Source organism: Lynx canadensis, chromosome B3 (genome assembly GCF_007474595.2).
Source record: "Lynx canadensis isolate LIC74 chromosome B3, mLynCan4.pri.v2, whole genome shotgun sequence".
NCBI classification, from domain to species: Eukaryota; Metazoa; Chordata; class Mammalia; order Carnivora; family Felidae; genus Lynx; species Lynx canadensis.
The window spans coordinates 95,126,125-95,141,506 of record NC_044308.2 but is presented as its reverse complement, the minus strand read 5'-3'; the positions used below and the strand labels follow the sequence as shown (position 1 = coordinate 95,141,506).

At 34.0% G+C, this 15,382-nt stretch overlaps 1 protein-coding gene across 1 annotated transcript in view; it reads left to right on the top strand.

The window, feature by feature from the left end:
- MDGA2 (MAM domain containing glycosylphosphatidylinositol anchor 2) overlaps positions 1 to 15,382 on the top strand; it is a 488,781-nt gene that overhangs the window by 192,873 nt on the left and 280,526 nt on the right. Inside the window, exon 5 of the mRNA XM_032593527.1 lies at positions 2,525 to 2,657. Within this exon, the coding sequence (XP_032449418.1) occupies positions 2,525 to 2,657 (133 nt within the window). The remainder of the gene's footprint in view (positions 1 to 2,524; positions 2,658 to 15,382) is intronic.

The following is a 15,382-nucleotide window of genomic DNA, read 5'->3' as shown; positions in this document are numbered from 1 at the left end:
GGAATGGGAGAAGATATTTGCAAATGACATATCAGATAAAGGGTTAGTATCCAAAATCTATGAAGAACTTAATCAAACTCAACACACAAAAAAACAAATAATCCAGTGAAGAAATGGGCAGATGACATGAATAGACAGTTTTCCAAAAAAGACATCTAGATTGCCAACAGACACATGAAAAAATGCTCAACATCATTCATCTTCAAGGAAATACAAATCAAAACCACAATGAGATACCATCTCACACCAGTCAGGATGGCTAAAATTAATAATTCTGGGAATGACACATATTGGTTAGGATATGGAGAAAGAGAAACACTTTTGCACTCCTCGTGGAAATGCAAACTTATGCAACCACTCTGGAAAACAGTATGAAGGGTCCTCAAATAATAAAAAATAGAACTACCCTACAATTCAGCAATTGCACTACTAGGTATTTATCCAAATATACAGGTGTGCTGTTTCGAAGGGGCATATGCGCCCCCGTGTTTACAGCAGCACTATTGACAATAGCTGAAGTATGGAAAGAGCCCAAATGTTCAACCACAGATGAATGGATAAAAAAGATGTGACATATGTGTATATATACACAGACACACACACACGTGCGCGCGCGCACGCGGGCATACATACACACACAATGGTGTATTACTTGGGAATCAAAAAGAATGAAATCTTGCCATTTCCAACAACAAGGATGTAATTAGAGTGTATTATGGTAAGCACAATTAGAGAAAGGCAAATATCATGACTTTACTCATATGTAGAATTTAAGATACAAAACAGATGAACATAAGAGAAGGAAAACAAATAATATGAAAACAGGAAGGGGGACAAAACATAAGATTCTTAGATATGGGAACAAACTGAGGTTGCTGAGGGTTTTGGGTGGGGGGATTGCTAAATGGGCAAGGGACATTAAGGAAGACACTTGTTGGGAGGAGCACTGGGTATTATATGTCAGGGATGAGTCACTGGATTCTACTCCTGAAATCATTATTGCACTATATGCTGACTCACTTGGATGTAAAGTAAAAAACTGAAAAAAAAATCTTAGTCAACTGGTTCTAGAGTAACATTTTCTTTCAACTATACTTTCTAGCTAAGCACACACTTTTCTAGGCATTGTGTTTAGTTAGTATAAGTGAGAACTCTATAATACGCTGAGAATATATTTTAAATATAAGTTATAGAAACACACGCACTATGTATATTCATGTGGGATGAATTTGCAATTGTTTGTATAGAAAAATTATGGTGTCTTTCCTAAAGAAAAATTAAAGATAGGAGATTGTTTCTAAGCCCCCTGAGGAAAGTGGACTGACTTAAGACTGAATTTTGACAGTGAATGAGTGGAATTATAGCCACAGTGCCCCTGCATACTGAAGGAGAGATTTATTTGACACATTTGCAAAACTAGGTGTGAATGTCTATGTGTGAGCAAGCTTTTTTTTGTTGCATATGAGCAGGTAGTGCTTATATGTCTTCTCACTATGTATTCTGACCCTTTTGAAGAGTATATGAAAGTATTACAATTTTTAGGATTTGAGTGATGTTATACATTGTTACATGTAGATATTATCTGGAAAAAAATAACATTTTGAAAATTACTATACCAAATATGATTTCATTGGGATACTGTTTATCATTTCCATAATTCATTTACTTATGAGAAGAACTATTTGGAGAAGATGCATTAATGACCTTAAAGTAACAAAATCTCAAGAGACCTATTTTAAGTTGGGCAGTAGGGTTTTTTTTCTTTAATTTTTTATTGTTGTTGTTTGTTTTCTCTTTTACCCTTTGAATAATTTCATTGTTTTACATGATCTTTCCTGGATTATCAAGAGTTTGTCCAGCTTGCCTGATTTGAGTGTATGATTTTGCAGATTTACCTGGAAGATCTAGGTCTTGAACTCCTGAATATAAGATAGCAAGAGCAGTAATTATTTAGAAACATTCATGAATGCTTCTTTAAGACAGTTCTATATCTGCCATCTATCATTGATACATATACACAAAATATTTATGTTTATAAATTTAATTGCCTGTTATTAGATTGATTTCAATAACTGTTCTACCAACAGTTTTTCGTTCTTCTTCAGAATCCTTTTCTTTCAAAACATTTCATGTTGAAGTCTATATAGATTGCAGCATTTGTTGAATAAACTCCATTATTAAGTACACTGTTATGATCTTTGCATAATAATTGGCATAACCACCACCAGAAATAGATTTCTCCCCTTATGAAGCTAATTTGCAAAGAAAATGTTGAGTTTTCATTGTAGTCTGTTAGTTTTTATCTCCAGGCACATTGCGGTATTATTTTTAAATGCATGTGGTGTTTTTGTTGTTTGTTTGTTTGTTTTTGTTTTGGTTTTATTTAAAGACATTTTCCTTCAAAATAAGACAATCTGCTAGATTTTGATAATAATATGATTTAATACACTATAATGCCATGATTCATCATTCATTCATTTTGGTTACTGTTGACTTTTTCTAACGACCTTTTCTACGTTTTCAGGGTGAAACCAAGATCTTAAAACTAAAGAATCTTCGACCTCAGGACTATGCTAATTATAGCTGCATTGCTTCAGTGAGGAATGTATGTAATATTCCTGATAAGATGGTGTCATTTAGACTTTCCAACAAAACAGGTATGGAGCTATCTCTCAGTGTCTTATGTCTTTTATCCATCATTAATGTTTAAAAAGGCTCTAACTTTCTTGTAGACCAAATTATTTCTTTAGTATAAGTAGGTACAAGGCATCTTTATTTTTCCCCCAGAAAAGTCTGTGATATCTGGAAAGCTTTTAGTAAATGCACACTTTACAATGCAATATGTTCCCATGTTAGGTTTGTTTATATTGCATACAAAATTGTGCTTCCTTAAGATATTGTATTCATAAATGTCACAAGCATGCCCATGTCCTGTTCAAAACATTCTGAGAAATATTAGATTCTTCATATAAAAATTTATGGTCTAAATTGCTAAAAGTGTTTTGTAATTCCAAAGCTAAGTAACAGAATCCCTCTCTTACTCTGTTTCAAGTCAAGATAGTTAATTGGTAATTTCAGGTAGGTGTTTTCTGGAAAGCATTTTTGTAGAAAATGTCAAAACATTAGCAAGATTGCAACTTAAGTCAGCCTGTGTTTAGTACTATAGACCTCAGAATAACTGCAAACATATTAAAACGGAATTGCTAAATGAAAGAGCAAAGAGAGAGCCTGGGAATGGACTGTCTTTTCTATGATTGTGTCCAGTCACCCCAATCAAATAGAATTTGAACTGGTGTTGAGAAACTTGCAGTGGCAATTAATATAAATTATTACTTTTAAATAATGCTATTAAAATATGGAGTTTTAAAAGGACTTTTCTCATTAACAGAAACCTGGAAAGGTGTGTGTTGGGTGTGCATGGGTATAGGTTTTGATTCTGCCACTTATTAGCACTTGGATTTTGTTGAGCAAATCACTTCACACTTCTTTGCCTCAGTTTCCTCATAAATTCTTAACGTTGTAGAGAATTCATGAGTTAATATACATAAAGCACTTGGAACACTTTGTCAGTTTTTTCAACAAAGAACTAGTCAGCATCCCCATCCTCATTTGGTAAGAAGATTAAACCTGGGACTTTATTGGAAGGTGGAAAAAACATGTGCTCAAACATTGACCCATCAACATATGTTCCATTGAGTTGTTAAAATTTTGAAAGGTCATTTTAAAAATGTATTCATTCATTTATTTGTCAGAAGTGTATTGGGTTCCTATTATGGGTCAGCAATGATAGGCACAGGAATATTGGATAAGATGTAAATTGCCTTAAACTGGAGAAATGATTTCTTAAGCAGCAGGTAAAAGTCATTTGTGGAAGGTAGAAGAAGAAAGTGGGAGATGAAAATAAACTTTATCAAGAAGGATGAGAAAGACTTGAGGGAAACTACGTTGAATAAAAAAAATAGAAATATAAAATTTTAGGAGACCTAAGACTTATAGAAGTTAATAATCTCATTTCACTTAAAAAAGAAGAAATATGATATTGAGAAATAATTATCAGAGATTAACATGTAAGAACTGGGTGTGATGATGCTATTGTTCTTGGCATGAAACACTTTGTGAATTATTATAACTGATTTTGTTTTTCTTAGTTTCTTTAATTTATTTTTAAAATACACATGATCCAGAGAGAAAAATTAGAAATAAAATGTAAGTAGGTTCTATGGGATGGGGAAACATTGCGACATAATGACAAAGTAGTAGATATTATTACATATGTCACAGCTTTGCCCTTGACAATGTTTTATTACTTTTAAAAGTATTTTTTGTTTATTGTCTCAGTTTATCTTTATAACTACTGGGATGTAAGCAGTTAGATGTTTTGTTTTCTTTTTATCACGTCTTTATCATTTGACACATAACATACTATCCCATAGTGATTAAAGTATCCTCATTGGGTTGTTTTGAGAATGAACTAAATCAACATAAACAAAAATTCTTTGAAGTCTAAGAGGTACAACAAAATTATAGTTAACATTTTTTTTCTGCTTCAGGAATGTATACTTTATTATTTCTCAATGTTCTATGGCTACTAACAACAGGGGACAAAATCTATCCCAATGTTTGAGGAGTTGTTTTAAATAGGAGACTGACTAGCTATTCAAAATTTTTTGTAGAGCTAGAGAAAATGAACTTAAATTTCAACCGGAGTTTTATTAGGAAAAAAAAAGCACGTATTATCCTAAAGCTGAATGGAGAAGATTACCATGAGAGGTGATAGACTTTCCCTGCCTGAGGTCTTAGAAAGCAGTTGGGTGACTTTATTTCTGAGGTGATTTTTAACATTTGCAGCTGAGAAAACAAAGATTTGACTCCCTGTCTTACAGAGAGCACAGGAACTCTGTAATATAGATGTTTTGTTTAACTGTTCAGTTTTCTGTTCCATTCTTTATTTTTCAGACTGCAGTGTTGCATATGTAGACTGAGCTAACAAAATAACCTATTTTTTCTCTTTTATAAATTATCTCACAAAAATCTTAAATTGATGTTCACTGAAAAATGAGCATCAGAGTTATGGTAAATAATTGGGTTTAAAAATACAAGTTAGTGCCTTGTTTGACTCTTCACTAACTATAATTGGGCACGTCCTGCAGCCTGGTGCTTTACATATTCAATCCAGGTTTCTTCTGCATTTTCACCATCTGGTTGTGCTCTTAAGTTGAAAGAGTTGGTGCATTTCAAATAGGTGGAATCTTGAGGTGGCTCTCAAATTACACCAGGAATAAATTAAGCTTTCAGCATCTTCATGCAAACAGGTCAATAAACTGACAAGTGCATACAGGCTATTTCATTGCTAACACTGGAAGATCAGGAGTCACCATGGCCGTAATCGATGTGAGAGACAGGTGCTCTTTATCGTTTCACTCTTGTGAATCTTTAAATGACATAAAGTTCCCATATTTTTAACTCTTGGTTTGCAAAATGTCAAGGAAAATATTTAAAGTATTGAGGGGGAGAATATTCTATTACAAATATTGTAATATCTGTGATTACTCTTGTTTGTTAATTAATTTGTTGACGAAAGGATAACTTTGGAAATAATTTTTGTAATGGAGATCAAATAATTGACTATTAAATGTATTTTTGGTATAATTTTATTCTAACATCTCAGGGAAACTTTTTAATTGTAATCAGGGTATTGATCTGCTTTGCACAATGCCCAAATGACATAGCCTATGAAGATGGAGACAGTCCTCTGTGAATAACGTTTTCAAAAAGTTTTTGCAGCAGAACAATTGCATCATGGAGTATAGTTATCTGGGCCCTTCCTATACCTGCTGAATTACACTTCCTGCAATGTATACACTTTAACCAAGTATAAATGATTGCTTTGGAAAACAAAAACTGTCTGTATCATTAGAGTTCCATGAACCAGTCTATTTTGTGAATAGGAACTTTTGTTAATAAGAGTCTGTTTTTTTATAAAACTGCTTAGAAAAGCCATGTTTAGGTGTCATTTTATTTATTTATTTTTTTTAATTTTTTTTTAATTTTTTTTTCCAACGTTGATTTATTTTTGGGACAGAGAGAGACAGAGCATGAACGGGGGAGGGGCAGAGAGAGAGGGAGACACAGAATCGGAAACAGGCTCCAGGCTCTGAGCCATCAGCCCAGAGCCTGACGCGGGGCTCGAACTCCCGGACCGCGAGATCGTGACCTGGCTGAAGTCGGACGCTTAACCGACTGCGCCACCCAGGCGCCCCTAGGTGTCATTTTAAAAGGCAGCATCATTTGTAGATTTACCAACAACATATTTCCTTGAATTTTCTGCTATGAATTGGCATATTGTAGAGCTTATAATTGAATATCATTGGACCATGGAGTGTCCAATCATTTGTTGGCCCCTGTTGGTTACTTGGCATGCTATGGAAAATCTCCTATCATAGAAATGTCATTATTTATCATACCTGATCTAGCTGTCTTAGGACTTATCATGACAGTTTGTAGAATTTTATAAAATATGAAGATTTTAGGTGTATTAATTTCTTGTCATAATGTTGTAGCAGAGACCAAAATTGTTTCCTACTCCTGTTTGGAAGACAAAGATTAGCTCTTGATTGGTAAATTCCCAATTTAGCTGTGTTTTTCTTAGTTCATTAAAACAAACCTGTTAAAATTTGTAAATTTAGAATATTAATAAATATAGGTATATATTTTAAATTATAATTATGTTAACTTTGAATATTAAATACTAAAATTTTCTCAGATAATTTATACTTCTAACATGAGGGCACATAGGAATTATGATAAAGCAAATTTAATTTATTTTAATTTATTTCTAGCACTTATATATTGATGTGTCATGATTTGAAAGGCAAGTAAGAATTAAGTAGGTTACTTATATTAGGATGAAAAACATATTTTGTACCTGCTTGAGAGGTTATGATGTAGTCTGTAAAGAAATGGGACAGGTGGGGCTAATTTTACTTAATTATATAGTCTTTTGATTTAGTCTGCTCACATTTAGCATTTATAAAAATTACCTAATTAAGATGTCTTCCTGAAATGTGCATCACATTTAGGAACCAATTCATCATAAAAGTTATTGCTGGCTAAATAAATAGGGCAAACCTATACCCCTTTCTCCTCTTCCTCTCTCTCTCCCTTCTATCTCTTTTTCATCTTCTTTCTTTTCTTCCCCCCTCCCCCCCCTTTAATCTGTGTTAATAAGAGAGGTTAGGAGAAATCTCTGTTTCTTATGCTAGGTAACTGTTGCCTATTCTGTTAGATAACCCACCTGGTAGCTATAATATAAATTCCCAGCAATTACAATAAACTTCAATGTAAGATTTTTTGTACATTGTGATTTATGGTAGTTTTATGTTTATGGGAATTTAATAGGTGTTATGAGAAATAAAATAATATTTCAGTTGTAAGAGTAGTATAGGAATAGCTGTAGATATGAAATAAAAATAAACACTTCCTCTTGTAAAATGGTATGCCCTTTTTCATAGATAGCCCATTTAAATGCAAAGAAAGGGGCAGTAGACATTTTGCTGTACATGTGGGTGCTGACCTCAGGCATTTTTCTTAGCTATATGGATATTTGAGTGTCTTGCCTTTTGGTGGTCTCTCCTGCATCTATACAATCAGTAGTATCATTTATTAGGACTTAAATATGGTGTTTCACGGGCACCTGGGTGGCTCAGTCAGTGAAGCGTCCATCTTCAGCTCAGGTCATGATCTCACATGGTGGGTTTGAGCTCCATGTTGGGCTCTGTGCTGACAGCTCTGTGCCTGGAGCCTACTTCAGATTCTTTGTCTCCCTCTCTCTGCTCCTCCCCTGTGCACAATCTGATTTTCACTCAAAAATAAATAAACCTTAAAAAAATAAAAAAAAAATATGGCATTTCACCAACAATAATAACTCTTTAAAAAAAAAAAAAACAACAACTACATTTGTGAGAAGTACATAGTGCAAATACAATGACTTCCTTGTACTAGTTTTCTTGGGCTGCCATAACAGAATGCCATAGATGGGTGGCCTAACAACAGAAACTTGTTTTCACAGTCTAGAGGCTGGAAGTCTAAGATTAAGATGCTGTTCGAGTTGAGTTTTGGTGAGGCCTCTCTTTCTTGGCTTGTAGATAGCTGCCTTCCCAGCTGTGGTCTTTCCTCTGTGGTTCACAGAGGGAGGGCATGAATGAGCTAGAGCTCTTGTGTCTCTTCCTCCTCTCATAAAGACACAGCAGATTACAGTCCCACCTTTATGACCTCATTTAACCTTAATTATGTCCTAAAGGCCCTATCTCCAATACAGTCACACCAGGGGTTAGGGCTTGAACACATTGAATTTAGGGGCACACATTTCAGTCCATAACACTTTGAAATGACTGAAAGGTAGCTTTTGAATTTAGGATTCCTTTTCTTTTAAAATTTCAGATATAAGTTTATAATATATGTAAAATCCATGTAAGAAAATGTATCTAACATTTAAAGAAAAAAAACCCTTTCTTCATTAGTATCACAAAGTATTTCAACTCTAGTGAGAGTGTTTGTGGCCCTGTAATTTTAGGTTTGGAGATAAAGTAAGGAAGCAACTGTAAAAGGTGAATGAAAATCTAGTGAGGGCAGAAATCACTATTGTAATAGTATTAGCATGAAATTTTAAGAGCATGATCACAATATTGAAATAAGATCACAGATAATATACAGAGAACCCATACATTATTTTTCTGATTTCCTTTTTGGTGAAGTTAGTATGTGCAACAGAAAATAAAACAGAAGGAAAAAAAAACAGAAAAAAGCTGAAAATCACCATTTCACACACTGAAATACTGGGAACATGAGTGCTTTAATGGATATTTTTTATCATAGATAATTCACATTTTCTAAAACCGGTATTTACTACTAAATCCACCAACAGAACACACATAATGTTGATATGCTATCATTAGAGAATGAGATGTTTCCTATAACTCTTTTGCATGAATTTGGAAATTCAAAAATCTTAGATTCAAATTCTGGTTTTCTGAACTTGTAGATGTTACTTAGTTTCTTTAAACTTATTTTTCCCCCACATAAAATGGGGATAATATGAAGTTCCACGTTATTTAGTTTTGTAGGCTCTAAATGCTGTTAAATGAAAAACTTAAAAAAAATATCTGGCATATAACAAATATAATATATAGTAGCTATAATTGGGTTGTTAACCTAGATAATAGAAAGAAGGAATAAAATGACACCATTAGTAATAATGATGAGATGGTGATAAGAATCTTAGGGTTTTTGCTAGGATATGGTTTACAGCTTCAACCACTGATGACTAGTCTTGAAAAAAGTTCATAATCATTTTGTGAATTACTTTTATCAGTGGGTGAATTAAATAATAATTTCTCAGAAAAATCTATAGAAATGAGTACATATTCTGGTATACTATATAAAGTATTATTGACAAAAATGTTTAACAGAAATCAAAGTATTATTTTGCAAAATTAATAATGGTATGTAAGGTAAATTGAAAAAGCTTTCAATCGTGTTGATATGCAGCAGATTCTTAATATGAGTGCTCATCTTTTCCTAAGGTAATCGAACTTATATATGACCTATTCTCACTAATGTCTCTTCAGAAATGTGAAAATACAGGTGATGAGTAAGCAGTGAATCTGGAGATAGAAGCAGTGTCATTATGGGGTTTCAACTTTGGTCTTCCTGAGACTGTTTCCAGAGCAACAAGGTGACCCAGATTTCCCAAAATCCTATTACTATAGTAACAAGAAGTTTGCATGTTGCTGAGATCTCCCTACACCTGTGCATTTTGTTTCCTAGCAGTGAATTTTTCAAGTTTGTTATATCCAAAGTTATTCTTGGATTATGAATTCTTATATAAAATATTCCTCAGAAGCCATCAGCTCTCCCAGAAGGTATCAGAACCCAGACACAGCAGATATCTAAACATGGAACAAGATTAAAAAACACTGTTAGTGAGGGGTGCCTGGATGGCTCAGTTGGTTAAGCATCCAACTCTTCATTTCGGTTCAGGTCATGATCTTGCAGTTCGTGGGTTCGAACCCTGCTGTCAGCATAGAGCCTGCTTGGGATTCTCTCTCTCCCTCTCTCTCTGCCTCTACCCCACTCATGCTCGCTCTCTCTCTCTCTCTCTCTCTCTCTCTCTCAAAAATAAATAAACATTAAAAAAAACACTATTAGTCAAATGAAACACTTATCATTCATTGACAAGGCTGTAAACTATTGACATTCTGTCTCACAAATTACCACAAATAGTTTGGAGCATATCAAATAGTTTGTGATTTAGCAAACATCTAGAATAATTCATTGGTAAGATTTTTCTAATTTTAAGTAGTTACTATTCTTCATATGCTGTTAGACTGTAATTAAATTGAATAATTTAAAAATTACTCATGAGAATAGAAAGTTCAAACCATGTATTTTATAATATTTCTTTCAGCAAGTTGAGTAAAGATAAGCCAAAATAAAATAAGGATTTTATATCCCTGAGAATAATTCATTTTTTAAATTTTAAATTGCTTCTAGATTATGGATTTATGGGCCACAGCTTAGTACTTTTCAAGATTCTATTGTTCTAGTGAAACTGCTCGAAATTATGCTATTATAGATACTAATTAAATTGGTAGAAATGCATTTTAGACTTCTTTCATGGTTTTTGAATTTGCCACTCATAACTTGTGATACAGAATAACTCCACGATCATTTGTCGAAAAATTTGAATTTGTATATTATTGGCTGTCAAGATGAAGGTAAAATAATTTCCGTTAGTTCATGTACCTAATCCCATTATTTATTCACCCTAATCCTACAATTGATTATAGCAAATGATCATCTTTAAGGTTACTGACGATCCCAGTTTGTCCCAGACTCAGTGAAAGTCCCAATTCTGGAAAACCCTTTAATCCCAGGCAAACCAGTATGTTTAATTACTCAGTGATCTAATTCCACATGCAGCCTCCTTCCATATAGGATACTAGTCTTAATGACAATTGTTAATGCTGCTACATATACAGCTTTAAACCACTCTTTTGTAAAGAAGAGTCAGTGAGAATACCTGGGTATGGATCCTGGCTCTCCCCACTCCATTGGTGCTATGACCAATTCTGTCAACTCTTTGAACTTGCTTTTCTGTCATGTCATATTGATAATTTGCTCTGAGGTTGGTTTCAGATTGATGACAAGACAACATTCACTCTAAAATTTCACTTTTATTTAGCAAGGTAACATCAACAACAATAAAAACCTGTGTGAATGAGGTGGCTGGTTGCAAAGAAGTGGATGAAACCTATACATACACAGGTACTCTTGAGCCCCAAGGTCCATCAAGAAAGGTTCAGGCTCACACAGTTTAGGAATATTAATACCTCATTGTGCTTGTTGTCCTTTTATATATGGGACTTACATTACTATCCAGGAAAAAGTGAAGCTACTAAATAATCTATGAACCGAATGCACCGATTCTAGAGAATCTTTGCAAATATTGTACTTTCATTATTTCTTATACAAAATTTAAAGAATTCAGCGGCAGGAAGGCTTTAATGTCCTTCAAGAGAGGATGCATCCCTGGCTACTGTTCTCCCTCAAGCTCTAAGGCATTTCAAAGTATCAAGTTTGTTTTTGCCTCATCATACATACTGGAAAGATTAAATGAGATTAGCCACATTATTCATAGGATTTAAGTCGCCGTGGTGGGCTAAGTTGTAGCCTTGTGGTCACTGTTACTATCATAGAGTCATGTGAGCCACAGTAGCCATAATTTAAAAGATTCATATTGGTTCATGCAGACTTTTAATTAAAATCAGGGAGAGACAGAAAGAGAGAGACCCTGTAGTAGTTGATACATAGGGTATGTAGTATATTGTTATAGGGACTGGAAGCTGAGAGGTTGGTAAATGGGAAATAACAGACAAGCTGAGTATCAGAAATGCATTAACATCAATCTTTTGATGGTAAGTCCAGACATCACATGCACTTTTGGTTTGCTATTGTTATTGCAGTTATTTCCAAAGCCTCACAAAGATTTCAGCTATTCCCTCAATTTCCATTTTCTGCAAAGTCTGTTTTAAGAAACATTTTTTTCCCTATAGCAACATACTCCTGTTGATTTACTTGCTACTGTTCTATTCCCATGGAAAATAGGCATGTCCAATTGTTTAATATTATGCTTTAGTTTTTGTTTTGAACAGCATTTCTGTCAGCTGCTTTGAGTCACTCTGCTTTAGTTGCTTATTGAACTATTTGAGCATTTTATTGATGGCAACTTTCAATCACATACTACCTAATGAATGTGCAGTAAAGTCAGCAGTTTTATTTTCTGATAGACACATTGTGTAATAGGAATTCATTGATGATAGCCGTGGCCTCTTGTTTTATTAATGGCACCTTGTATCCCAATTTGATAAGAATGAATATTATCAAGAATCCAGGTATATAGTTTTAGCATAAAAAGATGTGTCACTTTTATGAAGCTACTCTTTTTAAGTTGTTACTTTGGTTTGGCAATGCAACATTGTACTCAACCAAGCAAGAGGGAGGATTTTAAGTCAGCCAGGGAAAGCAAAATCCAGCAACCACAGTTTGCTTTGTTTTACTGAAAAGGCTTTAGTTCCAAATATATTTCCAAAGTGAAGAGAAAACAAATTAGGGACAACAGGAAATAGATGAACAAACCTTTTGGGAAAATAGGCAGTGTAATATGGGTTTCTTGTTAAATTTCTCCAGGATTAAATCTACTAAGGCACTTGCTTAAAGGAAACAAAAAGGGGAATAGGAGGATAAACCCCTATTTTTATATCTTTCTAATTCTCTTGATGTGGATCAGAAGTATGTAATAACTCAAGTCCTGCCTTGTTGCATGTTGTCTTTCAACTTTAAATTTACTCAATCTGATAAAAAATTGTAATTTTCATGTCTTTTTCATTTTAGAACCATAAGTAAAAAGCAATTTGATATGATATCATAAAGTATTATGACACTATGGGCTATACAAAAAGTATGATACTACATTTCAAAGAATCTGAAAATTCTCTGAATATTCAGTGGTCTGCATGCTAAATATCATTTTGTGTCTTTAAGCTAGGTGTTAAATATGAATATAGGTTTAAAAAGCATTATTATATGTACGCAGATCCACATTCAGTATAAAATGGATTTAATTCTCTTTTTAATTTTTTTTTAACGTTTATTCATTTTTGAGACAGAGAGAGATAGAGCATGAACGGGGGAGGGGCAGAGAGAGAGACGGAGACACAGAATCGGAAGCAGGCTCCAGGCTCTGAGCCATCAACCCAGAGCCCGACGCGGGGCTCGAACTCACGGACCGCGAGATCGTGACCTGAGCTGAAGTCGGACGCTTAACCGACTGAGCCACCCAGGCGCCCCATGGATTTAATTCTCAAGTTGCTGAAGAGTTAAATAGGCAAATTAATATATTAAGAACTTGAAGAAAAACAAAAAATAATTTGACACTTAAAACAAATGGTCTTCACATCCTCCGTAAAGATATTTCTGCAGCTCATACTAAAATGGGAACATGTAGATTTACTGAAATCTATAGTGAAAATATCAGAAGTAAAATGTAAAATCTATATTTCCAGTGGCTTTGAGAAATAAAATATTGGCAGGACATTTTATACATACATTTCTTATGTGTAGAGAGGAATTGAATTCAGAGGTGATTCAGTCAATGTTTTATCTCTCATATTAAAATCGTATTAAAAAGGTTTTATTGGCTTTTAATCTTTCCTTAAGCAGTATTCTATTTTTTTGCAGCTTATTTAGTTCTTCTACACATGCTATATTACATTATTTCTTATTCAAAAAATAAATACCTCCCTTATCATGTAGCAGCATTGTCCTAGAACATGGCAGCAATATATTTAAATATTCTCTGAATGTCTGAAATCCCAAGATAAGAAGTGTAGCTAGTTAAATGGTTAGACTTGAATTGACTCTTGTTGGAATTAGATCTGTAATGACAGTGTTAAGCAGCAGCTACTATTTACAGAATGTCAACATGATACTGCAGTGACACCTACTACAAGGTCTATAGTTTAAAATTGTCATTCTCTCCAGTGTAAACCACAATGTGCATGGCTTTGCAATTCAGTCCAAATGGTTCCTAATCACACACAACACTTGAAATCAAATTTTTCTATTTCAGCACATTTATTTTTTTACAAATTATGCTCTGATTCTTTTTCTTCCTTCCTTTTTCCTTTTTTATTTAATTAATATGGGGAAGGAATATCAATATACACATCATAGTAAGAAAAATACTTAATTCTATCTGTATTTGAAAGGAAACATCTCCTAAAACCACATTTATTCCTTTATGTAACAAAATCGACACAATAGTAGGCTTTCCCAGGACAGGTCTTAATTTATTAAGGCACCCTCACCTACTAGAATTAGATTCCAAATGCACACATGTCCATGTAGACTAGAGCAGAAATCCCAGCTGAGAGGTTGGTAACAGATATGTGCTCAGTGCTCAGGAACTCATGACACTACACTTATCTGGGTTGTGACCCAGTTCAGGCAATCAAGATTATATTCTATTTTGTAAAACTGCTTCCAAAATCCACAGTAAATAACCATTTATAAGGCTTAAGTGTGTTCAATGTGAATGTATGTATGATTTGTATGATTTGATTTTTTTATCAAGCTTTGGTCTACTACTGTATTCAGCAAAATATGACCACTTTTGTCTTTCACAAAGTAGAGTTTTATAGCAAAATTTAGGAGCATCAGCAAAAATGTTTCTCTCTCTCTGCATCTAATTACTAACATCTAAATATGTGGATATATTACTTCTTTTCTTGCTTTTTAAAATTATGCCTTTGTAATCTGGCATTTTGAGGATGATAGTTGAAATTGCTTAGTTTATCTTTGTGACCACACTTACTGTTCTACGTGATGTTTCTCTTTCTCTTTTCTTGCTGGCACATTGTCACCTACCACTCTTGTTCTCCATTTTCCTGTCTCAAGAAGACTTTAAGTTCCTCCTCCTTACCTCTTGAAATCTGAGAATTGAAATAACTGATTCCACTGTAGCTATGTATAAGTTAGGAGTAAACATCCTCTGGGCATGGCCTAGAGAGCCAAAGACACTTCAGAATTAAGTCCTTTTAATTCTGAGTTAGGTGGTTCACAAGTCCTTTTTGCCTTGTATTCTGAATGGTAGATGTTTCTGGAAGTCTGACTAGCAACCCACATTTATTTTTGCCCTTCCTAGGTTTTTATAACGTAATAGTGGATGACACGAATGCTACCTTTTCTTTCTGTCAGAGAGGCAGCACTAAGTCCTCCTCTGGCATAAATACCAAGAATTCTGTTAGAGCTTGGAAATTACCAA